Genomic DNA, 26,586 nt, shown 5'->3' on the forward strand with positions numbered 1-26,586 from the left:
ACAATTTGTGATTCACTATTTTCAGTTGGGGCTCATTACTCAGCCCTGGTGAATTCAACAACCATTCACAGAATGGGGCAGCCATGGTCAATGTACCCACCCCATGTCCACTTCACACCCCATTAGTCAGTCACGCAAAGAAACATCAATTCTAGGACCCTAGAAGTGAAATAGTTGAATGAATGAAGTGAAACCATCTTGCCTACAGAATCAAATAAGCCAAATTAAATAAAAAGCTATTAGAAGGAATATGAAACAAAATATAATTAATAGATAAAAAATGCAGGAGAGTTTCTAGAAGGAAGTCAGCTTTGAAACACAAAAGTTAACTCATAAAAATATTTTATAGAAATTACGTAACAAAGCAATATTGTGTAACACTTCTTTTTTAAACTGAAAATATTTCCCAAGGGAAATTGGTGTAACTTTAACTCGTGATACGCCTGAATCTGAAATAACCACGTAAGAGTATCAGAACTATTGACTAGGTAATATTTGGGGGACACACCTGTGCTCTGCAAATATATACCTCCTCTCTGACTTTTTTGGGAGATGTATTCAGATGAGATTTAGCCTGAACATCTCCTCTTCAACCATTCAAGAAAGAAGTATCTGTGAAGATCTGTGCATTATCTGTAAGTAGCTACTAATTTACTGTTCATTTTTTCTGGGATTTTTCTTTGTAGGCTGTACAATGTAGAGTATTAGGCCAATTCTTTCAAGGGCTTCAGAGAAATTTATAGTCTGTCTTTACCTTTTGAAAGTGCACAATAAAAGAGCTTGAAAAATATAACGATGATTGCAACTGCCAGAAAGCAGCACTATAGATAATGAAGTGGTTGTAGTATTTTGATTAATACCCCTTGTTAATTTTTTACTTGACTTTTTATCTATATTTTAAGAATATCTATATTTAGGAAGAAAGGTAATTTGAAAAGGCAAATGTATAAAAATGGGACTGTTTTATTTAAATAATATAATAATTGAATTTTGTTCTCTTGCTTAGTAAACTCTTTACTAATATCCTGGATCACAGGTTGGAGGTTTTTTTGGGGAGGTGGAGAAGGAAGGAAGGAAAGAAGGAACAGTGAAAGGGAGGAAGGGAGGAAAGAAAAAAAAAGAGAAAAATTTTCTATTTCTTTGACTACAGGGGAAAATGATGCTATTTTGGTCAATTTCCTGCGAAAGAGAGAGAGAGAGAGAGAGAGAGAGAGAGAGAGGCTCTACTATGAAAGTTCAATTAAGCCAATTTATTACCAAAAGCCTATGTACAGGAATCTTTTCAACTAATGGTCAGTGCCTGCTTAGAGAATGATAAAGACAATGGCACTCAATGGAGTTAATTCCCTTGTGACTAGGTAGGGAGTCTAGACCAGGGGTCAGCAACCATGGCTCTAGAGCCGCATGTGGCTCTTTCATCCCTCTGCTGTCACTGGTCAGCACCACAATTTTGAGAGGAGCTTCTGGTTGGGGTGGGGGTGGGGAAGCATGGCATGCCAGGAAAAGACTCTATGGCAAGGGGCAGGTTTTCCAGCCGGCTCCAGAATTGAACGGGAGACTTCCGGTTAGGAACTTCATAGCTCTTGGAAAGTTTAAGGTTGCTGATCCCAGTCTAGATCTTTGTAAAGCCCCTTTAATTTTCCATATTGATATCTATTTACAAGGAATGGTCAGATTAAAGCAGCACATACTTGGAAATCTGTTTCAGCTAAGGACTATTTTAAATAACAGAAAATCAATGGCCAGTCTATTTTGCAAGACTGTGGTCCTTAGCTGTTCCTGCTCTTCATTTAAGAAAGCTATCACTCGATATCCTGTCAGCCCTGGAGGTCATCTTTTCTTTGGAGCTGCCAAATTTAAGTGCCTGGGAAATTGGGAGGGGGGATTTGCAAGGAGTTGATGAAGATATATAGCCATAACAACATTCTTTCTCTGAGAATCAAGGACGTTCAGCCTACACCTAGATGAGAGTGACTGGGGAATGTCTCCAGTTCGGATGGTGGATTGATTGGATCAGGTGATGGATATGTGGGTGCAGGGGATTGGTCTTTGACATTGAACCCAGGAACTTTCAGATTAGGGTTTTTCCAGAATATGACATCTCTAATAAATTGGATCTAAAAGGGATTGCTAGCCTCGGAGTCTTCTTTAGTTGGGGGTGTTCCTTGGAACCCTGACATATACACTCAAGGCTGAGTGACATATGTATTGAAGGTAGCTTATGGAATACTTCCAAAAACTGCTCTGGTACTTCTATAAAGCATGTTTTAAACCAAGAATCTCAGTTCATTCCCTCAAAAGTACAGAAACAGATAATGGACTGAATTAAAGAAATAAAAGTTATGGCACGCAGACAGACACAGTGACTGCTGCGTCCTGTACCACTGCAACTGCAGATAGATCCACATTTACTAACAGGAACACAATTTTAAGAAGAGCCATTACTTTCCTGCAAGTAAGGACAAAGCTGAAGCAAAGTTAGGAAGTCATGGAAGGAAGCACAGTATTGTCTAAATGCTTGCAAATTTTCGGTGATATATGTGATTTAGTTCCTTCTGAAGAATATTTGATTTTTAAGAAAATTCTTAGAATTAAGGAGAATATTCCAAATATATTTTCTGTACCTGTGTTTCTGTGAATAGAGTAATTTTCATCGTGATATTATATATCTAATGAAATTTCCCTACTCTCTTTTCTTTTCCTTTCTGGTGTTATTTGAAACAATTCTTTTAAGTCTTTATTTTTTGCAACTCGGACTTTCTGATTCTGGCAGCAAACCATAAACATCTGAAATGCTAAGACCTTTTGATATGAAAAGGACTGCTCTGGAACTTCCTAAGGACACAATGAGTTCACCTGAAGCAACTGAAAATTTTAAAATGTTATTTCACTACCAGCATTCATTTATAATTTCAAAGGTAAGATATGTAATACTTATAAATTATCAGGTATTAAAACATACAAAAATAATCTATTCTATGTCTTTGTAAAATTTCAAAGGATATAAAATGTCAATTTTACAAACTTTTTGCAGAATTATATACAGTTAATCCTCACCTTATGGCCATAATTGAGCCCTGAATTAAGGTTGTAAATCATTGCACCTGTAAGTCAAGACACTTGCCTGATAGAAGTAATTTTCCACACCTCTGTACCTCTATTATGGCCAAAAGACTAATATGCAGCATTGGAAAGATAAATGCATGGCCCCATTTATTCAATGTATTGAAGGCTTTATAGTACTTGCCATTTATTTATTTTTATTTTTATTTATTTATTTGTCAAACACAACAGTATATATAAGTATAAGCATGAAATAACCATACGAATTGGATAGAATCAAAGGGAACATTAGGACAGGAACAGTAGGCACGCTGGTGCTCTTATGCACGTCCCTTACAGACCTCTTAGGAATGGGGTAAGGTCAATAATAGATAGTCTTTGGTTAAAGCTTTGGGGATTTGGGGAAGAGACCACAGAGTCAGGTAGTGCATTCCAGGCATTAGCAACTCTGTTACTGAAGTCATATTTTCTACAATCAAGATTGGAGCAGTTCACATTAAGTTTAAATCAATTGTGTGCTCGTGTATTGTTATGATTGAAACTGAAGTAGTCTTCGACAGGAAGGACATTGTAGCAGATGATTTTATGAGTTATACTCAGGTCATGCCGAAGGCGGCGGAGTTCTAAATTTTCTAAACCCAGAATTTCAAGTCTGGTGGCATAAGGTATTTTGTTGTAATCAGAGGAGTGGAGAACTCTTCTTGTAAAATATTTCTGGACACACTCAATTGTATTAATGTCCGAAATGAGGTGTGGGTTCCTGACAGGCGAGCTGTGTTCAAGAATTGGTCTAGCTTAGAGACGACTTCCGGTATCCGGTGGCAACGGACGTCTGGAAGGCTTCTCTTGCCTCCAGTGTCCGAATCCGGCCGCCGCCGAGGCCCTTAGGGGCCAGGTGTTCCGAAAAGGACACCTGCCGTACGGACGGCTCACCAGGGGTCTCCCAGCCGATATACAGGACTGGGGGGACCGATGCTGGCGCGTCCTAGGCTCGGCGGGGTGCGGAGGCCACAGGCCGCGGCCATTACTTTGGTCGTCGCCTGGGCCGCTGTGCCCGGTGACACCGGGGCTTTGGATTTATAATTGCAGCAGCCTGGTGGTGAACAGGGAACGGAGAAGAATTGAGGAATGAAGAAGGAAGGAATATCGGCAAATGTGGTGGAGTACTCCGGTGCGGGGGTTTTTCTCCCTGCGACTGGAAGGAGTACGAATCACTTTGGAGAGAGGAGAACTTAAAATAACAAGATTACCGGTTTTGTGGAGCTCTGGAGAGAAGAGGTGATGGAGAAATTTAGGAGGGAGGGTTTGAGGCCCCCCCTCCCTCTGGGGAACAATGGTGGCGTCCAGCTTCCGCCTTCACTATGAGAATTTTGATGACATCACTTCCCTTCGGCTTCCTGGTTGATTAACTATACTCTGGACTCGTTGCTCCTGTGAGTGCCCCCTGGTGGATCCGGAGGAAATTATAAGGATACTGTGCCTGCCTGAGGATTTTGAAATTTTTAAATGGCAAAAGGTCAGAGACCAACTGCTGGAGAAATGGAGAGAATTCTGGAAAAGTTATCTAATATGGACAAGAAACTGGATGAAATAAGAGCAGAAATTCTGACTATCCAAAAGGATTTAAAGGATACTCAACAAGTCTCAGCAGAAAATAAGCAGAAAGTGGAAGGTCTGGAGGGTGAGATGCGGTGCAGAAAAGAGGGAGACGACAAGCAATGCTGTGCTCGGACTACAGATGGATAAAATGTCTTATTTCCTTAGGTTTCAAAATTTGGAAGAAGTGGACCAAGAAGACTTGAGAGACGTTGTGACTAAACTGTTGGGAGAATTTCTTGGGAGAGGTGTTGATTTTATGAATTGGGACGTGGATCGAGTTTATAGAGTTAATTCACAATATGCACGCACGCATGCAGTTCCTAGAGAGGTTCATGTCAAATTTGTGAAAAGAGAGACGAGAGATGAAATTCTTAGAAAACATAGGAGTGGGGCACTGACTTATAGGGGCAGGGAGATAGCCATTCTGAGGCAGATTCCCAGACAGGTACGTGAAATGAGAAAGAAATATTACTTTTTATCAAGCAAATTGTACCAGAAGGGAGTGGGCTTCAGATGGCTGATGCCAGAGGGATTGATGATTTTCCGGGAGGGCATTACGAAAAAAATTAGTACAATTGCGGAGGCTGCGGCCTACGTGGAGGAACACAAAGCCCTCTTGGATTTAGATGACCCAGGAGTTGAAGAAGGGGAGGTTATAGACCATGGGGCGGAGGCGGCTGCCGCTGTTGCGGCCCTGGAGTTGGGTCAGGCTGAACCCAGAGTTCTGAGATCCAAAACTAGGAAGTGATAAAGATATTTGGTATTGTGTTGGTTTTTCTTATTCTCTTTCGTATGATATTCTGATTATTCTTGACCCTTCCTCATTGTGTATGTAAGATTGAAACTTAGCTACTTCGTTTCACCTGCTTGCCATATGGCTGTTGTATGTGTTTAAAATTCTGAGTAAAATTCTTATTATGTATAAGAAAAATGAAAATTTACCATACCTGATATGTATTTGCATAAATCTTTATTGACCAATAAAAACTTTTTATATATAAAAAAAAAAAAAAAAAAAAAAAAAGAATTGGTCTAGCAAATGTTTTGTATGCTCTGGTTAGTAGTGCAATCTTTCTGGAGAAGAAGCTATGCAAGATTAAGTTTAAAACTCTTAAAGAGTTTTTGGTAATGTAGTTGCAGTGGGCTTTGGCACTTAGATCATTTGATATGAAAACTCCAAGGTCTTATGAGAAGGTTGAATGTAGACCGGGACTTTGTATGGACAAGAATAATGAACTATGGGACTCAATTATACAAAATACTCTAGGTTAAAATAAAAGTCATATAAATGTATGAAATATATATGCATTATTAAAAATATTGGCAGATCAGTAGAAAGAGAATTGTAACCATTTATAGTTATATTGAATTACATCATAAAAAAATTTTGGTTGTAAGAAATGCTCTTTTTCCCTTTTTTTGACAAAGTATATATATCTCCATCATTATTATCTTTGTCTTTTGTTCCTTTTCTTTCTTATTTTTATCAATTAAAAACAATGAATAAAAAATAAGCATGCTTCCACAGTCCTCAATCACTGAATGTTTTTTTTTTCAATGCAAATGTGGCTCCTTTCTGCTGTTTCCCCACAAATAAGCTAAACACGAGCTTAAGACACATCTATTTATTTGCGCAGGGCTGGACTAGAATTTTAAATTTTTAATGTTTAAATTTTAAATTTGGTTTTAAATGGGTTTTATTATTTATATCTCTATTTTAAATATTCGGCCTATGTAATAAGTTTTTTAAGTTATTTTACCCTGTATATATATATGTTTTTTGTAAACCGCCCTGAGTCCTTAGGGAGATAGGGCGGTATAAAAGTATGAATAATAAATAAATAAATAAATAAATAAAACAAACCAAACACTCATAAGGGAAATAATCTTATAAACTGCCATTGTTCCAAAGATGCTTTTTCAGAAGGCAATTGGACTTTCTTGTTTCTTCTTTGAAGACTTCTCATCCAAGAAGTTTCTTCAACTCTGACAGGCTGTCTGCAAGGAATATAAATCCTTCCATTCCCCACTATCCTCTCAGAGCCAAAGAAGCTTTTTGAATGACAAGTGAAATGTCTTCAAAGGAAAAAACAAGAAAGTCCAGTTGGCTCCTGAAAAAGCATATTTGGGACAATCTTGACCTGGATGACTGAGAATCTCTTTAGCTATGCAATTTGGGATGAACACCCTTTGAATGGTGTGGGAGTAGGAATGGATTTCCAGAGGAAAAATTGAAGACTACAAGAACCTAGGAGCAGTACTTAGGTGACCCTGAGGACACAGATAATCCTCCAAGTCCTTCAACAATCTTGACCTGGATGACTGAGAATCTCTACAGACTTCAAGCTGCCATTGTGTTGCTGGATTTAATTTTTATTTATATATTTATAAAATTTATATGCCATCCATCTTACTGTTGAGAGACTAGGCTATTAATGATTCTAGACTGAGTGTATGTACTTGTCCAAAGGAGTGGAACTAGTAGCCCATTTTTTCTCTTGCTCATCAGAAATAGGTACAGTGGACAAGTTTGGTTGCCATACACAATCATTCTTAGTTTCTATAGCATATTGTTCTCTGGAGTGCGAATATGGTTCTCTCTATGATCTGAAACCCTCAAATAATTAAATCTGTACTAACACTTTTTCCTTTGTGAACCTCTGCCCATTTCTTTACATTTTCCCAGATGATATTTACTGCCAGTCAGTTGGGCATCTTCGATCTGCTGAGAGAGTCAGGGGAACTGCTGTCCTCTGCAACTGTGGCCGAGTGCTTGAAGACCAGTCTCATTGGGATGCAGATGCTGCTGGAGGCCTGTGTGGACTTAAAGGTCCTGAAAGTGGAATCGAAGGATGGCAAAGGTGATCCTGTTAGCAGGAGGAAGCAGTTGTTTTAAAATGACCAAATGGCAACCTTTTTATGGAGTTAGCAGTTTGTGGCCATTTCCCCCCATTTTTCTTTTGATATATTTATTATAAAGTAGGTACACAAAGTTTTCAGTTTTGCTTATTTATTTGTTACGTTATAAATCTTACGTCATGGGAATTCAGCTACTTTGTTTCAGGACTGTCAGGAAATCTTTTTGGAATGCCAAATCAAATATCTCATATTTGTAATATTTCACCAAACTGAAATAAATTGAAATGTAATCATTTATGATGAACCCTATGCTTTGCTCTTATCAGATATATACGGAATTCAGCAATGGTATATTGAAGCAATTGTCTTATAATATGCTTTCATTTTTAGATCTTTATGGAAATACAGAGTTTGCCAATCTCTTTCTGGCTAAATCAAGCCCAAAGTCTCAGTATTATACCATGAAATTTCTTTCAGATACCATATATGGATCACTGCAATACTTGCCTGAAGCTGTAAGGTAAGAAGAGAGCACTGGTGAAGTAAAAAAATATTTTCACCATGAGCATGTTAAAGACTAGGATTCTTTGTGGGCTTTCTTTCCCACATAAATAACAAGAATTTGAATCCTCACTCAGGGGTTCCTGTATCATTTTTACAATTATGCATGCAATTATTCTGAAATCATCACCACTCAATATAGTTTGCCTGTTTTCTTAGCTGACTCTCATGAGGTCAAATGACTAATATGCTTTGAACTCGTGGATTTGTTTAAGCATCATTCTGTGTTGCTTACAAAAGGTGAAGTTTTTAATTCTTGCTCAGCATCTTTGGAAAAGATGTCTGTATATACACACAGACATACTTGTAAAAAAATGGGCTAAGATCTTTAATATGATTAAATAAATAATATTGTATTAGCATGTTAATTTAGAAAGACACGTTGATTATTGAAGCAAAATTCATTTGATGAAATATCAGAAGTCAAAGAGCCTAATATTCAAAATGAAAAAAATATTCCACAAAGGATTGGATTAATGAATTTGATTGATGTTCATACTATTTAATAATGAAAAAACAAACAAACAGTAAAACAAAATGGATGTAAAGATTTTCATTTTGTTCACTTACTCCACAGGTTTCTATTACTGTTTAGAGCCTGTGATATTTTAAGAGTAACTTTTGCAAGTAATACAATTCACTATTTGAATGTTAGCACTATTTGTTGCTGGAGAGGAAGAAGAATATAATCACTAATGGCATTTTTGTTCCTTTCAATTTTTTTTTAAAAAAATGAACAAAAAAATCTGCTTCAGGGATGGGAAATCTCAGATTCTATCAATATATGGCATTTCTTCAAAGGAATTGTATGAAGTGCTGTACAGGTAAAAGTAGCATTTTTATGACTTTGTTTTATAAAGATTTGGGAATAAATAGTTCTTTGGCTTTTATTTTTCCTACCACATCTCACTTTTGAAACTTTGCAAATATTTTTATAAAAGTTTTTTAATTAGACAGAGAAGCTAAATTAGCAGCACTGTCCATCAACACAGATTTTGCCACATAATCTGCCACAAACAGAAACAAAGCCCAGTTTTGTTCTAATGATGCTCACACTATTCCGTACCACCTATAATCACAAATTTGAAGAGTAAGTTGCAAATCAGTCCATCAGCCAATTTATCACCAATTTATGAAAATAGCAATAGCACTATGTATGTCCTTTCTGTCTTAAGATGTTTTTTCCCCTCTGGTCTTCTGTCTCTCTTTGTTGGGATTGGGATATTCTTACAGCCTGTCTCATTGACCAAGAATTACTTTTCAAAAGGCAGAACAGGAATCAATAGCTAGAGCTAGATCAACTACATCTGAATCACTAGAATCTGCAGGGTAGTCCGTTATTATTATTTTTAATTTGTCAAACACAGTATATATAATTATAAGCATGAAATAAGTATACAAATTGGATACAATCAAGGGGAACATTAGGACAGGAACGGTAGGCACGCTGGTGCTCTTATGCACGCCCCTTACAAAGATATTTTCATTAATTATCCAGTGAGACTCCCAAATTCTTGTCATGTATTTTGCCATGTTGCATAATGAGACACTGGTTGCAATTGCACTGCATATTCATAGCACCAGAAATTGTTGAGATGAGCAGCTCACAACGATTTCAAGAAGACTGAGACTGGGTCCACTGGAGCAATGTAGTGGCGCAAAGCCTAACATGCAGACAATTTTGTCTCCCAAAAGGTGGAGAAAGGAACTAGAGTGTCAGAGATATTGGACTTAATTCTCACTAGAAGGGATAAAATGATAGAAGGTGGTGAAGTTACAGGAACCTGCGGGGGGTGGGGGGATGCAAATATAAGCAATAGAAAAAAGTCAAAGTAGAGTTTTGGACTTCCACAGAGCTGAGTTCAATAAATTTAGAGAGAGTTTGTGAAGGATTCCATGGTTCAGAATCCTCAAGGAAAAAAGAACCCAAGAAGCGTGGGAAACTTTGAAAGCACAATTCCAATGAAAAATAAAAATAAAAGATCTCGAAAAAAACCAGCAACGCTGCATGAAGAACTCTCTGGTAAGCTGAAATATAAAAAGGATAAGTATAAAAAGTAAAAACACACAACTAAAGCAGAATATCAGCAAAGAGCCCAAACCTGCAAAGATAAAATGAGGAAAGCTAAGGCTCAAAATGAATTAAGGCTTGCAACAAAGGTCAAAAATAATAACAACAAAAAGCTTCTTTCAACTTCCCTTGCCCAAAAGAAAAAAAACCAGTCCAACTTATCAAAACTATAAAATGCAGTTTTAAAATACAAGTCAAAATCAACAAGAAAATAGTAAGAGAACACCTATCTACTCTAGATGAGTTCAAGTCACTAGGACCAGATGGATTTTACCGGGGTGGGTTCTACTTACCTTTACTATCAGTTTGCAATGGGACTGTGCCAGTGGCAGATTGCTCCCGGTTTGGACTGGTTTTTGTGAACCGGTAGTAAAACTGGGGGTAGGCTCCGCCCACCGATCCCGATGTCATCAGGAAGTTTATGCACAGGAAGTTTATGCGTGTCTGTGTGCGCGATCCCACTGCGAACAGGTAGTAAAGTTAAGTGGAACCTACCTCTGGACCACCCACATGCGCTTGCTTCACTCGTGCTTGTTCAGAAGCTTCCTAATGATGTCAGGGTTTATGGGCACAGCCTCCCATTGGTTTTATTACCAGTTCGCAAGAACTGGTCTGAACTGGGGGCAACCCACCACTGGATTACACCCCAAGGTTCTGAATAAACTGGCAGATGTGATCTCAGAACCACTGACCTATATCTTTCAAATATCCTGGGGGACTGGAGAACTCTTGCATAACTGGAAAAGAGCTGATATAGTTCCCATCTTCAAAAAAAGGGAAAAAATGGATCCAGGAAACCAGAATCCTATCAGCCTGACATCAACACCTGGGATGGTTTTGAAAAAGATAATTAATCAACAAATGTACAAACACCTAGAGACAAACAAACCAAAAGCCAAAATGAGTTTGTCAAAAACAGATCATGCCAAATGAATCTTATTGCATTCTTTAACAAAGTGACACTGAGCCCTATCTAACAAAATCAAATTCAGTGGTAAGAAAAGTAAGGTTTTACACTTAGGCAAGAAAAGTCAAATGTGAAGGTCCAAAATATATGGAACTGGAGGCGTGGCCAGTGTCGCGACAGAACGGTCGCTTACCCCAATAGCTCTGGGGTAAGCGCCGAAATCTCCCTTGAAATGGGGGTCCGTTGCAGACCATATCTGCCTCATAGTGGCAGCGAAGAATGGGGGAGCCCCCGGAGCAATCAGGGAGGCAGCAAACTCCCTGTAGCCCCGGTCTTTTTCTCCCGACCCATAGGAGAGGAATGGCAGCCAACATCAGCTGCTACAAAGTTGGAGACGGCCACAAGAATCAGGCAGGAGGAAGAAGCATTTTCAAAGAACAGAATGTCGAAGTCGGGTGAGTTGTCATCAGCTCATGGAGGAATAAATATTTTTTTAAAAAAGAATGCACAAGCATTGAAGAAAATTGGAACTAGTGGCTAAATTTAATGGAAACAGAAAACGGAAGGAAATAAATTAAGGATATTCTAAACTTTGAAGGAGAAGGCTTGGAATGGAAGTCCAGAGCCTTAATCAAAAAGAGAGGGCTTGGAATGGAAATTAAGAGCCCTAATTAATTAAACAAGAAAGGAGAATAAACATCCCTTAATTAAGCATGTTTTGAGACCCCTGGAAGTTTGGATGGACTATTCAAGATATAAAAGAAATAAGAAAGAGAAGTCAAAGGGAATTCTATTTTAGACTTTAATGGAATATCTCAAATCCCTCTATCCCCTGAAATTTGTGACTAGAAGAAAGTTAAAGAAACTATTAGAATGGTATAAGTGGAAAAAGGAAAACAAATGGAGACAAAGGGAAGGTGTGGTTTAGTTTTTCAGAAATTAAAATGGACACTGTGTTAATTGTGATTGTAATTCAAAAGATACTCAACGATAGAAGAAAAATGAAAGTAAGAAATTGTTTTTTGAGATTTTAAAACAATTTTAATGTGATTTCAAGAGGCATTTAAGAAAAGATTTTTGATTAGAAAATTGATTTTCATGATTCAACATACTTAAGAAACAAGAAGAAATTTAATTGCTACCTAAAATGGCTACTTAGTTATTTGTGGTCTCAACTGTATTAAAGAGTGACATCTAGAGGTAGAGGAAGAAAAGTAAGAGTTGAATAGCTTTTGTTTTAGGACTATTCCCATGAAGATTGATATGCTGTTATGACTCCATCAAAGGATTTTGGATGCCTGCCTTTAAACTGAAGATTCAAGCAGAGAACTTTGTCATCTAAATAAGAATACAAGTGATAACTATGGATTAATAAGACTTTAGACAAGAAAGTTGGTTTCTATGATTTGAAATTTCAAAGAATATTGTTACTTATGACTTGCAACTATATTAAATAGTGGTTTCTAGAGGCAGAGAAAGAATGTAAGAATCAAATAGTCTTTGTGATTTCAGGACTATTCCCAAGAAGATGGATAGGTTGGTGTGATTGCACGACCGCTTCAAGAAAGGATGCTGAATGGCTGCTTTCAGATCTACACTAAAGATTTTAAGAGAGAATTGTATATTTATGTGAGAATACAAGTGACAATTATAGAATAATTTTTAAGGATGTTTTGGGGAATAAGGGAAAGATTACAGATTAAAATGGGGACGGAGGGAAATGAGTATTGAAGAATTTAATAGGGTATTTTTTTTCTGCTTTTTCTTTTTCTAAGAATATGTAAGGAATTTAAAATGTTTAGTGATAAAACTTCCAAGGGAATAGTAACAGAAGTAACCACCTCTTTCAATTTCAAGCTAGTTTTTTATATTATTATTGAGAATTGATGATATGGAAATTTTTAAGCATATGTTATTTAGAGGCAGAGGAAGAATGCAAGAATTAAATAGTCTTTGTGATTTCAGGACTATTCCCAAGAAGATGGATAGGTTGGTGTGATTGCACGACCGCTTCAAGAAAGGATGCTGAATGGCTGCTTTCAGATCTACACTAAAGATTTTAAGAGAGAATTGTATATTTATGTGAGAATACAAGTGACAATTATAGAATAATTTTTAAGGATGTTTTGGGGAATAAGGGAAAGATTACAGATTAAAATGGGGACGGAGGGAAATGAGTATTGAAGAATTTAATAGGGTATTTTTTTTCTGCTTTTTCTTTTTCTAAGAATATGTAAGGAATTTAAAATGTTTAGTGATAAAACTTCCAAGGGAATAGTAACAGAAGTAACCACCTCTTTCAATTTCAAGCTAGTTTTTTATATTATTATTGAGAATTGATGATATGGAAATTTTTTAAGCATATGTTTCTTAGAGGCAGAAGAAGTTGATAAGAGGGAATAGTCTTTGTGATTTCAGGACTAATCCTAAGTAAGATGGAAATGTCTATGTGATTGCAAGGCAGCTTTACAAAAGGGTTTTTGTATGATTTTGTAATCAGATGGTCTGACCTCTGATTAAAAGTAATACAGATATGTTTACATTTGTTTAAATTTGTGAAATTTAAGAAGTTAACGAATTATTACCGATGTTTTGTGGGATTTAAATAAGGGGACTAGACTTTATTTAAACTTTAATGGGATTGAACACAATTTTTACTAGAGATGTGCAATAATTATTAATTTGAATGAAGGAGAAGAAAATATATTGTATAGAATACAATGGGGGATGAAATTTGAAATATGTTTAAGGATGTATCTGACTGACAATCTGTTCACAATGTTTTTTTTTTATTATTATGTTTATAAAAAATAAAAACTTTTTGCAAATAAATAAATAAATATATGGGAGCTGTCTCAATAGCAATAACTGTGAGAGGGATCTTGGAATCCGAATGGACAGTCACTTAAATATGAACCAGCATATGCTGCAGGGGCCTCTGTGGCTCAGACTGGTAAGACAGTCTGTTATTAACAGCAGCTGCCTGCAATTACTGCAGGTTCAAGCTCCACCAGGCCCAAGGTTGACTCAGCCTTCCATCCTTTATAAGGTAGGTAAAATGAGGACCCAGATTGTTGGGGGTAATAAGTTGACTTTGTATATAATATACAAATGGATGAAGACTATTGCCTGACATAGTGTAAGCCGCCCTGAGTCTTCGGAGAAGGGCGGGATATAAATGCAAATTTAAAAAAAAGTTGCCAAAAAGGTCAATGCAGTTCTAGGCTGCATCAACAGAGGGACAGAATCAGGATCATGTGAAACGTTAATATTTTATAATGCCTTGGGAAGACCACACTTGGAATATTGCATCCAGTTTTGGTTGCCCCAATATAAATACCATGTTGAAACTGTAGAAAGATTTAAGAGGTTTTGTGGTTTTGCCTCCAGAAGTTGTGAATTCTCCAACATTGGAAGTTTTTAAGAAATTGGACAACCATCTGTCTGAAATGGTATAGGAGGTTGGACTAGAGGATTTCCAAGGTCCCTTCCAACTCTGTTATTCTGTTACTTCTGTTTTGTTGCTCAAATGCCAGTCCACAAAGATGTTGGACTATTTTTGAGATTCTTCAAATACAGCTAGTCTGAGGCACATATCAACATATTCAGCAGTTCTGGCCAGGAACTTCTCTTGTGGGAATTGGGAATAATTAATCCAGCCCCCAAATGGACAATTAATGCCATCTTTCTTCAGGCCAGATATTAAGGAATCTGCTCTTTAAAATGACACAAAAACCTGCAGAAAGCATACCTCATAATATAGAGTATTATAGTACTATTTTATTTATTTATTTTATTTTTATTTATTTTATTTATTTATTTTGTCACAACAGTATATATAAGCATAAGCTTGAAAGTAACTATATAATATATAAGCATATATATAAGCATAAGTATGCAATAACTATATTAATTGGATATAATGAAAGGAAACAATAGGACAGGAATTATTATTATATTATTAATATCCTAGTAATAATATAATAATATCCTAGTTTAAGGTCAGATGTTAATAATGTATTTCATGTAGTTGTACTTCTGTTGATTACCTGCCAGTCCAATCTTCAATTCTAGATCACAGGAAGACCTTGAAAACTTTTTCAAGTACATGGATGAAGCTTGGAATCTGTATGGAGAAGAAGTGGTCTCTGCCTTTGATCTTTCTGGTTTTCAGCTCATTTGTGATCTGGGTGGTAAGTACCTGAAGGTCATCATCATGCCCCTTACTTGCAATTTGATACTATGCGATACTCTGAAGAAATTGGACTGAAAAGACAGTTCAGGTTCTGTCAAGACCGTAATTTCCTGATTGCAAAAGCAGGATTGCAGGATCCTGTCCTGTGTTCTTCTTTGTTCCAGAGTTTTGTACTTTATTTGTAAATACCTCATTTTAAAATGGTGTGGGTTATTAGAATTATTTGATGCGTCACAGTAACTAGCAACAGTCCTTAGGCTGTTTGGGAAGAGGTGAAAGCATTTTTGAAGATGAAAGCACTCTTTTTGTTATTATGATTTATTGGGTTAGGATTTTCTGTCTTCATTGTGAGTTGTATTGTGTTGGGGAGGGTGCACTGAGGGAGCTCAACCAATCTCATTGTACATATGTTGTGCACTAACAATAAAGATTTGAATTTGAATTTCATAATTTTCCCTCCCTTGTCTGGGGTTGATATTGCCATGATGGAGACTATTAAAAGAGAGCCAGCTTTCTGTAGTAGTTAAGGCATCAGGCTAGAAACCAGGAGACTGTGAGTTCTAGTCCTGCTTTAGACATAAACCCAGGTGGGTGACTTTGGACCAGTAATTCTGTCTCAGCACTAAGAAGGGAGCAATGGCAAACCAGCTCTGAAAACTTGCCAAGAAAACAGCAGGGACTTTGCCAGGCTGTTGTCAAGAGTTAAGACTTACAGTAGTTGAAGGCATACAAAGAGAAACAATGTATGAAAAACATTTCAAAATTTACCACAAATCAACAAATACTGTCATGAAATTTTTAGGGTAAAAGATGCTTAAACAAAAGACCTGGTGTTTTGGGTGATCACATTATACACAGAATGCTTTGCTTATCATGTATCTTAGTATGGCAGTGCAGTATTCCTATTAATTTCCAGAGAACATATTACAGAAGTGAGCTGCCTCCAAAGATATTTCTGGAAAATTCTCACAGTTACATCTTGGGAAGACCATAATAATGCAGAAATCATAGAATTACCTTCCTGAACATCTGAGCTTTTAGATTAGAATTAGATTAGAATTATTTGTCCCAATCAAGAAACAGTTATCCATTTTATTGAAAATGGTGTTAGAGTCTAACAGGATGGAAAAAGTGGTGTTGATTGAAAATATATACTTTTGCATGGAACTATAAATAATGGTGGAAGAAAGAAGATTGGGTTAATTCTCATACTCATATTTCACTTTAGCCACTTAGTATAAAAGGATGCTTTTTAATTTCGATAAAGCAAAAGTAATAAAGGAAAAAGTGATGCAAAGAATCACTATAAAGGATTGGAATGAGAAATAATTCCTAGTAGGATAGATTTTAAAATAAATGAAGGAATTTCTGAGCATACTAAAAGGACAGAGATAAAAATATAAGCAAGAATGAATCAGACATCATGCTTTAATGAATATATTTATCTAAAACACAATAATATATGACACAATATTAGCTCGGACAAATGAAAAATAAAACAATGAAGATGGTTTTAAAAGTCATCATAACTATTCTAGTAAATTGTTAAAAATATTTACATGCAGGTTATTTTTTCTAACATAGGTCCTTTTTTGCATTTTTTCTTCTTTCAAGGAAGTAGCGGTGGCTTAGCTAAACAATTGATTTCAAAATACCCAAATTATACTGTGACACTTTTTGACCTTCCTGAAGTTGTGGAATTATCTAAAAAATATAACGCATTTTCAGATGACTCCCAGATCACTTTCCATGAAGGTAATATGTGTTTTGAAACAATATCTCTGCCATTTCAAAAAGCACTACTGAAAGAGTTAACTAACATTGTAGAGCCAAGCTTTGTAAAAAGGAGAATAAGAATTTATTCTTATTTCCAAGGTGATAATAGATTCCTACCTTATTAAAGGATTTATTCTTTTTGCAGGAAATTTTTTTAAAGATCCAATTCCTGAAGCAGATCTTTACATCTTATCAAGAGTCTTGATTAACTGGAATGATGAAAAGTGTATCCAGCTACTTACAAAAATATTTACAGCCTGTAAACCAGGTAGGCCTATTTGCATTCCTAGAAAGAGAAAAAACGGGAAGTCAAGCAAGCCAATCAGGGTCCTTCATGGCTTTTTTATGTACTTGCAACAACCTTTGACATTATACAGATAGTGCTTAACTTATGACTTAAAATGGGCTCAGAATTTTGGTTGTAGGTCATTGCAGTCATTAAGAGAGTGACAACGTGACCACTTCACTTCGCTCAATTACCACAATCCTCACTCCCCCAGTTGGGCTTGTTAAGTAGCTGTGTGAATTGCTAAATGGGCAGATTGAAAAAACCACATGCCGAAAGAGAACAGGCAGTTTCTCTCCATGCATGGAAGCAGGGTTGAAATGCTCCTAGTTCGGACCGGATTGCCTGATCCAGTAATGATGGCAGTGGGTGGTTCAGAGAACCGGTAGCAAAAATCCCTGCACCCCTCCCACATGCCTAGCAGAGCTGTGTGAGCATCATAGGGTTTTTTTTTACTTTTAAAAGCATTTTTTTTTGGCCGAAAAAATGCTTTTAAAAGTAAAAAAAAAAGTTGGCCATGCCCACCCAGTCACATTACCCCTGACCAAGCCACGCCCACAGAACTGGTAGTAACAAATTTTACATTTCACCACTGCATGGAAGGGAACTTTGCACTGGGATGCAGAAAGGAAGCTTGAATCCCTGGTCTGATATGTGAGGAAATGTAGTGGGGCAGAGTCCAAGGAAGGAGGAGGCATAGTCCAGAGGAGTAAAAGACAACTTAGTTCAGATAGTTTGTAGGAGAGAATGAGGATGAAGCCAGTCCTATCCAATAGTTCCCAGAATATATGCTTCATAAGTAATATCCTGCTTCGGTTTGGCAAGATTAGTACAACAATTAAGAAATCAGGTTGAGAGAATCACTATACGTGGATTGGGTATTTTTTTGTGGGGGAGCCTGGCAGAGCTTAGTTTTTCTGGGCCACAGTAGGCCTTCCCCTATCTTCCATGTGCAAAAGGGAACCACCATGCTAGACCCGAGAATGAAAATTCAGATCTTTGAGATCCAAGCTTCCTTTCTTTTCAACCTACATCAGATGTTTCCCCCCTCTCCAAAACTGGGTTGCCAAACTGAGTGGTAGCAGAGTTAGAAACAGAAAAGTGTTAGTTAATAAAATTAGAATTGGATCCATTTGCAGGCAAAATATTTGCTATAACTCTTTTCTAAACTTTAAATCTCTTGGAACTAACCTTGACAGTTATCAAAACTCAAACAAAATGTATTAGTTATTAAACCTGAATTTGCAGAAGAAATAGGATCATTGCATTTTGAGTCACATTGAACTTTGGAAAGGATTTGGATGATTAGTCTTCAGATTGCACACCCTAAATAATATTAAACCATTGGTATACTGCCGAATCCATTTCCTCCCATAAGTACCCATGAAAGCTATGTTATGAAACCTGTTTATTTCTTACCCTTCCTTGATAGAGAAATGCCTCTTATCATTAGAATTCAAGCAAAGTCTGCTTGAGGAAAGATTGCTTAGAAGCTCCATGACACTTCAGTCATGAAATATAGGCAAAGCATAGGAACCAATTATGGGGCAAATAGGCTAAAGTAGTATCTGTTATGAGTTAAGCAATGCTGAAGGAGCTGGGACTTGGCATAACATTTCTATATATTTCAGGACAATAAAATACACCATGGATTAAGCCTAGGGAAAATGAGTGCAAAACAACATTTTTAGAAGAGGGGAAAATAGCGGGAGAAAGGCCACAGCCATAGGAATGAAAATAAGACACAAAGGCATCACTTCTTTTCTAGACAACCTATTCCTGAATTAACAAATTACTTTTGCAACAGGTGGTGGAGTCTTAGTAGTGGATCCAATTATTGATGAAAAAATATCTGAGTCGCTTCCTGGTCATATGTATCGCATCATATTGTTGATTATGTCTGAAGGAAAAGCACGGAAAGAATCAGAGCATCGAATACTCTTCCAAATCGCTGGCTTTAAAGATATTCAGTTCAAGAAAGGAAATATGTTTGATGTCATTTTGGGCAGAAAATAATACTCAACATACTTCACTCCTACTGAGTATTAAAAAAATTACAATAATAAATTGCTTTTACTATTGTATTGATTCTAATCTCTGTGTCTATGCATGTATTTATTTACTATACTAAACCTATTATACATCTACTAATCCTACTTTGATGTATCTGTCATCAAAGAAAATAACTTAGTTTGAAAAGGGTCTTGAGAGTTTGAAATTCTGCAGGGGTCTACTTGTTGCCCAAGACAGGTTATTATTACTCACACACAAAGGTGGTATTCAGCAGGTTCTGACCAGTTCTGGAGAACCGGTAGCTGAAATTTTGAGTAATTCGGAGAACCGGTAAATACCACTTCTGACTGGCCATGTTCCCATCTATTCTCTGTCCCAGTTGATCGGCAGTAAATGGGGATTTTGCAATAATCTTCCCCTGGAAGCAATGCCACGTCCACCAAGCCACACCACGTCCACCAAGCCACGCCCATAGACCCGGTAGTAAAAAAATTTGAATCCCACCACCGCTCACAAGACCAATATGTATACTGTGGAGTATCTGGTCAATCTGTGTTAGAATGCCTACTAGGCCTCAGTGTAGAGATTATACGTGCAGGTTGTTTGGATGGCTGACCACTAGATGGCAGACCACTACAACTGGACCACAAGGTAAGTCTTTAGTCTCTACCTATGACTCATCCCCAGGGAATCTCTGCCTTTGGAAAGACCCTGACACACACTGGTACCAGCCGAGGTATATCATAGCAGGTATCTATCTCAGCTTAGCACTCATTGAATAGGCAGCACCTCAGCCAATCATATATTGTTTTATTGTACATGCATCTTCGCTGACCTATCATGATGCTACATGTATGTATCCTCTTGCATGAACTATAAAAGGGAGCTTTGGATTTGACTCTGCGCTCCCATCCCGAGGAAGAACGCGCGTTCGACTCTTTTTCATGAGAGACCACCACACTCAGTTGTAAGAAACAGTAAAATGCAATATTTGGGAGAGAAGGTGAGAATATCACACTGTATGCCCTGTATGCTTGTCAGAACTACAAGGTAGACCAGACCAGAAAATTACATAGGAACATGAAAATGACTTTTCATCATAATAATAGAATTTTACAAGAATGTTTATGTTTTACCTTCTTTCTCCATTTGACCCATTTCATCAAGGAGGAGTCAGACCAAGTCCCTTTTCCCAGGGCTGAAAGGATGCTTCTGCTCTTGTTCCTGTACAAGCTGCTGAATATTCTCTTCAAAGCTAGCTCCACAGCTTCCTATAATGCTCCAGATCTTGTTTACAGATTGGGTTACAAGGCTCCCCAGGGTTCACTCCAAGGCTGTGGTAGATGTGCAGAAGGTTATATTTTATTGTACCCAAGAGAATCAAGAAGAACTGGCTTAATAATGTGATTTTTAGAATAAATTTTGAATGTTGAAAATATTGCAAGATAGTCAGGATCTATGTATGAACAGAAGAAAATGCCTTCTTCTTCTTCTTCTAAAAAAAAGGCTTTTAGGGAAGGGAAAAATCAAATTTTATCTTTATATTACACTCTCTCAGACAAGCCTTATGAGGTCTTTTACAGATCAAATTAAAACTTTATAGTGTGTGGAAATTAAATACATTTATTGTTTCATGGGCAACTAGTCAGTTTCATGGGCAACTAGTCAACTTCCCAGAATCAGTGTTTTCTCTGTCATATATTCTTTACCCATCATCACCTTATTCAATCTCCTTGATTGAATGGCACTGGAATATTCTTACAATACATTTAATTGACCAGGCATTTCTTTATTAATGTCAAGTACAAAGCACTGGTCTGTAATTAGAATGACTATATGAGTCTGCTTAGTTTTGAGAATATTCTAACCTTGCCCACTAAAATGGCACACTTGTTTCACATATCACACACAGATTGTTTCAAATCCTGGTCTATATCTGGAAACATTGCGATTCCAGCATGATTCTAGCAGTTTGGTCTAGCCAGTTTGGTCAAGTGATTAGGGCACCAAGCTAGAAAGTGGGAGACTGTGAGTTCTAGTCCCACCTTAGCCATGAAAGCTGACTGGGTGACTTTTCACCAGTCAATGTCTCTCAGCCCCACAGCTTCAGAGATTTGTTATTCTGAGGAAAATAGGAGGAAGGGGTGCCAAGAATGCTGGCATATCTTTGTGCCATGTCGCTGCCTGGAGGAAAACACATGAATAAATATACATTTCTCAAGAAATACATTATTTACAAATGCATTTTTGTATTTTGGCCAATTGGTGATTTTTAAAAAAGTCTTATTTTTATAATGCAATAGACGTATAGAATCCTGGTAAAACTCCAAGCAATGATTTTATGATGCCTGAAATAGTACAAAATAATCTGGAATGGTTGATTCCCATTCTTGCCTATTAACTTTCATTGATCGCACTGTACAAATTCCTTGGGATTAGGGTCCAGCCATTATGTGCCTCTATGCTATACATTTATACAACAACTTAGTCGATTTTATTATTATTATTATTATTATTATTTATTCGATTTTTATACCGCCCTTCTCCCGAAGGACTCAGGGCGGTGTACAGCCAAAATAAAACCAACAATACAATATACAATTAAAACCCGAATTAAAAAATTTATTACACCATTGGCCTAAGACTTTAAAACATAGAAAACTGACTTCCGGTTTGGCACCGTAGGTGATGGCGGTGATCTTTACGATCACCAACCTCTGGATTATGTGGAATCGCTAGGACAGCTTAAATCTGCTGTCCAGCGGTTCGGAAAACCCCTTCTTCGGGAGAAGGAGAAGGTGGTGAGCTGAGGGCAGAGGTTGAATTTCCCTAAAGCCCCTGAGAAAAAAGGGGTTTGAAGGGTTAAGTTCCCTCCAGTAACCCGAAGTGCTCCAGATCCGAGGATTCTTCTGCTTTGGCGGAACCAATCACCACGACCAAACGCCGAGATTTATTTTGGACAATAAAGGATTATACCGGACAGAACGAAAGTGGGAGAACTTTATGCAAGTAGCCAAGCCGATTCCCCGATACTTTGTAACAAGCTTGAAAACAGTAAAAATGGAGGCGAATTGTTAACAAGTTAACGAGTGGAAAGCGAAAGTGATACTTTCAGCGTTCCGTCTGCAGTTGGTAATTTGCATGTTACTTGCTGCTTTTACTCTTTAACTCTTTGCTGCCTGCTGATAGAATCTAGGGGAGATTTTTAAATACTGCTTTAAAAGACTGTGTTTTTTAGAGGTTAAGAAGATTTAAAGTGAATATTAAGTTGGAAATAAATAAATATATAATTTTATAGAAGATGGCAGCCAAACAATTAAAGTCTACTGTAACAAAGAGCTCTGGAACTTTATCAGCTGGTGCCTCTCCAGCTCATACAGCAGAGACTAGAACATTGAATTTAGAGGCGTTACAAGAGAACTTAAAAGGCTTTATAGAAGAAAAATTTAAAGTAATAACTGATGAGATGTCTGAAATGAAAGAGCAGATATCAGAAATTCAAGTGGGAAATAAAGAAGTTAAAGAAGGATTTGTAATGGCAGTACAAAGTTTGGCAACGAATGTGATTTTATTGGAGGAGGAGGTTGAAGAAATTAAGCAACATAATTTAAAATTAGAAAATAAAATGGATGAATTTCAAAGTAAAATGGAAAAACAGAGGATGAAATAGTTTTGATACAATATAGAAATATGGAATTTGCTCTTAGAATTCGAGGTTTGAAAGAAAATAAGGAAGAGAATTTAAGGAAATTTTTCTGAAGTATTTGCTGAGATATTAGCAGCTCGTCCAGCAGATGTGGCTTATCAAATTGATAAAATATATCGTGTGAATTCTTGGATAGCAAGGCAAAAAAGTTGCCAAGGGATGTTGTTATTTATTTTACAAACAGAACAGTGAGAAATCAGATTTTGCAAGCTTCATATAAGGGGGAGAAGATTCAGATTGCTGGTCAAGATATTTTGATATTAAAGGAAATCCCACCAAAAATGTTAAGGGCTAGGAAGGAATTTGCCTTCCTGGTGAATGAACTTAAAAAACATCAGATTGAATATAGATGGGATATTCCAACTGGTATAATAGTATATTATGTAGGGAAAGTACATCGTTTCAATACGGTTGGAAAAGCAAGAGAATTTTATGTTGAGGTATTAAAAGTTGGAAGTCTTCCCCCATTGGAAGCTAGAAGAAGGGAGGCTGAAGTGAAGGAAAGAGAAGTGAAGCAGGTACAAGAACAGATTGTGATGGAAGAAGATTTATTACAAGTGTTGGAAATACCTACGACGGGTTTAGATTCAAAAGAACAAAGGCTGACAAGAGCTGCTGCTAAACGCAAGGAACAAGAGATGAAGGCACAACAACAACTGGCAACTACTTCAACGGAAACAATGGGAGGAGCAAGGCCTAAAGTAAAATGTGATCTGCGGCTGGTGTTCCAAAAGTTTCCTTCGGCCGATAATGGCAATTAAACTATTATCTTGGAATGTTAAAGGCCTGAATTCACCGCAGAAGAGAAGGAAAGTATTTCATTATTTGAAACAATTTAAAAATGACATTACCTGTTTACAAGAAACACATATTAGATCTTGCTAAATGTTGGAGATGCGATTGTGAAGATGCTACTTATTACCATTTGGATTAAAGTATGGTGGATCATGCAGAATATTTTGAAAAAGAAGATTAAGTTTACTCTGCAGTTCTTTCTACTAGGAATAATTATGGACTATACAGCTATAGAGACTAAATTGATTTTGAACTTAATAACAGTCGCAAGACTTTTGATTGCTCAGTATTGGAAGAAAGAAGAATTACCTACAATCAAGAATGGACACTCAAAGTATCAAATCTGGCAGAGATGACAAAATCTCCGCTTACTTGAAAGACTATACACTAGAAAAATATATTCTAGAATGGAAAATGTGGATTGATTATATTTAAAATAAGTATCAGATAAAAAAATATTGAATAGCATATGAGTAAATTTAGGAAATATTTTGTATTAGATATATTTTGAAGGAGAGGGAATTGAGAGTGTGACTAAGTGTGGTGTGACTAGAGATTATAATTTAGGAATTATTTTGGATTATGATTGTTAGTTTTGATACCCTGCATTTTGTTCTGGGAAGTCGGGATGGGGGTGGGGGTAAGGGGAGGGAATTGGGGGGTTTGGTAGAGATGGAGTGATGGTTAATGTACAGGGATTATTGAAGAAATATAATTAATGTAGGATCGGGTCTGCATAGTTACCATTTTAGAACGGTGAGGAGGGAGAAAAGAGAGAGTAGGAGGTAGGAAAGAGGAGAAGAGGAAGGAAGAGGGATAGTAGAGGGAGAAGGAAGGTGTAGGGTGGAGGGAGGAGCGGATGTAGATAAGAGAAGGAGAGGAAGGTTTGGAAAGTAAAAGAAGGTAGAAGAGGGAAGAGTGTTAAAAAGGGGGGTGGTGACTGGGCAAGCCCGACTAATTGTATATAACTGTACATTGGATGAATTATTTGATATGATTGTAAAAATAAAACTTTTTATGAAAAAAAAAAACATAGAAAACTAAAAAACCCATTAAAATTCATAATAAAATTTAAAAACCCAATAAAAACCCAATAAAATTTAAGCCAGCCCCGCGCGAATAAATAGATGTTTTTCAATTCGCGGCGAAAGGTCCGAAAGTCAGGTATTTGGCGTAAACCAGGGGGAAGTTCGTTCCAGAGGGTAGGAGCCCCACAGAGAAGGATCTTCCCCTGGGGGCCGATTTGATTGACTTCGAGCATGTACTGGCAGATGTGCAAGCGGGATTCAGATCTGGACACTCTATTCATGGACATGGCCTTACTTTTCAACACCTGTGGCTGAAAAACACATATCCAAACCAGGTTCATCATTATATACTGCATTTATTGATTTCAGGTCTGCATTTGAACTAGTTCCCAGAGAAAGGCTCTGGTCTAAGCTTCTGTATAGAACCATTGACAGATGCCTCTAATTACTTAGGCACAATCTTTATAAGAACTCTAGAATCAAAGTTCAACACAGCATGCAAGGCAACTACACCAATGAAATTCTAACCTATAGAGCAGGAGTCTCCAACCTTGGCAACTTTAAGACTTGTGGACTTCAACTTCAGCTTCAACTTCAACTTACACTTCAAGTCTTAAAGTTCCCAATGATGGAGACCCCTGATATAGAGGAGTAAGGCAAGGATGCATGCTAGCCTCTCTGCTGTTCATTATAAAAATAACAAATAAAAAACCATATTTCATCTGTATACGGCACTCCGTCAGACATGCTTTCTGAGGCCTTTTACAGGTAAAATTAAAATTTTAGAGAGGACATTAAATACAGTAATTGTTTCAGGGACAACTAATCAATATGATTAATCTTCACAGTATCAGTGTTTTCCCTGTCACATTTTCTTGACCCATTATTATCACTGTACTCAATCTCTCTTTGATAGCACTGGAATATTGTTGTGGCACATCTAATTGACCAGGCATTTCTTTTTAAATATACAAAGCAAACATGTGTAATTAGAGTGACTATACCAGCCGGCTTTGTTTCAAGAATATTATAACATTGTCCCCTGAAATGGCAGAATTGTTTCCTGTATCACATACAGATTCTTCCAAATCCTGGTCACCATCATTCAAATGATGCCACAAACATAATGTCCTATCATTCAAATATGAACAGATCACTGGTGATTTTCAAAACTTTTAACAACCAGTTCTGTGGGTGTGGCTTAGGGGCGTGGCTAGGTGGGCATGTGACCGGGTGGGCATGGCTAACTCAACATCTCTTCTTTGCCCTAATGAGTTTTAAGTATAAAAAAAGATATCATATACCAAAAGATAGTTTATTATTAGTTTATTTAAAAAGAGGTACACAAAACTAGATTGTTACAACTTGAGTTTTAAAATTTTAATGAAAAACTATTAAATACTTAACAAAAAACAATAAAACTTATTTAAGGTATTGCCAAATCGCAGTTTTATTGGTGTCCTCAATTGCCCTTTTTTCATTTTCATGCAAGCATCAGCAGCACTGTGATTTGCTCTTAACCATTTCTAAACTACAGGAATAGGGTCCCACTCTCACCAGAGAAGAAGCTATGCAAGATTAGGTTTGCAACCATTAATGCCTTTTTGGCAATGTTGTTACAGTGGGCTTTGGCACTTAGATCATTTGATATGAGTACCCCAAGTATTTCTCCCTAAAGTTGGTGTACTGCTGCAATGTCCAGCAGTCAGGGAGATTATCTGCAATGT

General features: G+C 37.0%; 1 protein-coding gene across 1 annotated transcript; it reads left to right on the plus strand.

The window, feature by feature from the left end:
• The first annotated feature begins 562 nt into the window (after positions 1–562).
• On the plus strand, positions 563–19,336 carry LOC131200088 (acetylserotonin O-methyltransferase-like). The gene is made up of 9 exons (XM_058186470.1): positions 563–635; positions 2,735–2,918; positions 7,349–7,523; positions 7,912–8,041; positions 8,838–8,906; positions 15,135–15,253; positions 16,870–17,010; positions 17,177–17,299; positions 19,125–19,336. Exons 2-9 carry the CDS (start codon positions 2,793–2,795, stop codon positions 19,331–19,333), a joined length of 1,092 nt encoding a protein of 363 aa, XP_058042453.1. The 5' UTR covers positions 563–635; positions 2,735–2,792; the 3' UTR covers positions 19,334–19,336.
• Positions 19,337–26,586: the final 7,250 nt, after the last annotated feature.

Source organism: Ahaetulla prasina, chromosome 5, assembly GCF_028640845.1.
Source record: "Ahaetulla prasina isolate Xishuangbanna chromosome 5, ASM2864084v1, whole genome shotgun sequence".
Taxonomy (NCBI): domain Eukaryota; kingdom Metazoa; phylum Chordata; class Lepidosauria; order Squamata; family Colubridae; genus Ahaetulla; species Ahaetulla prasina.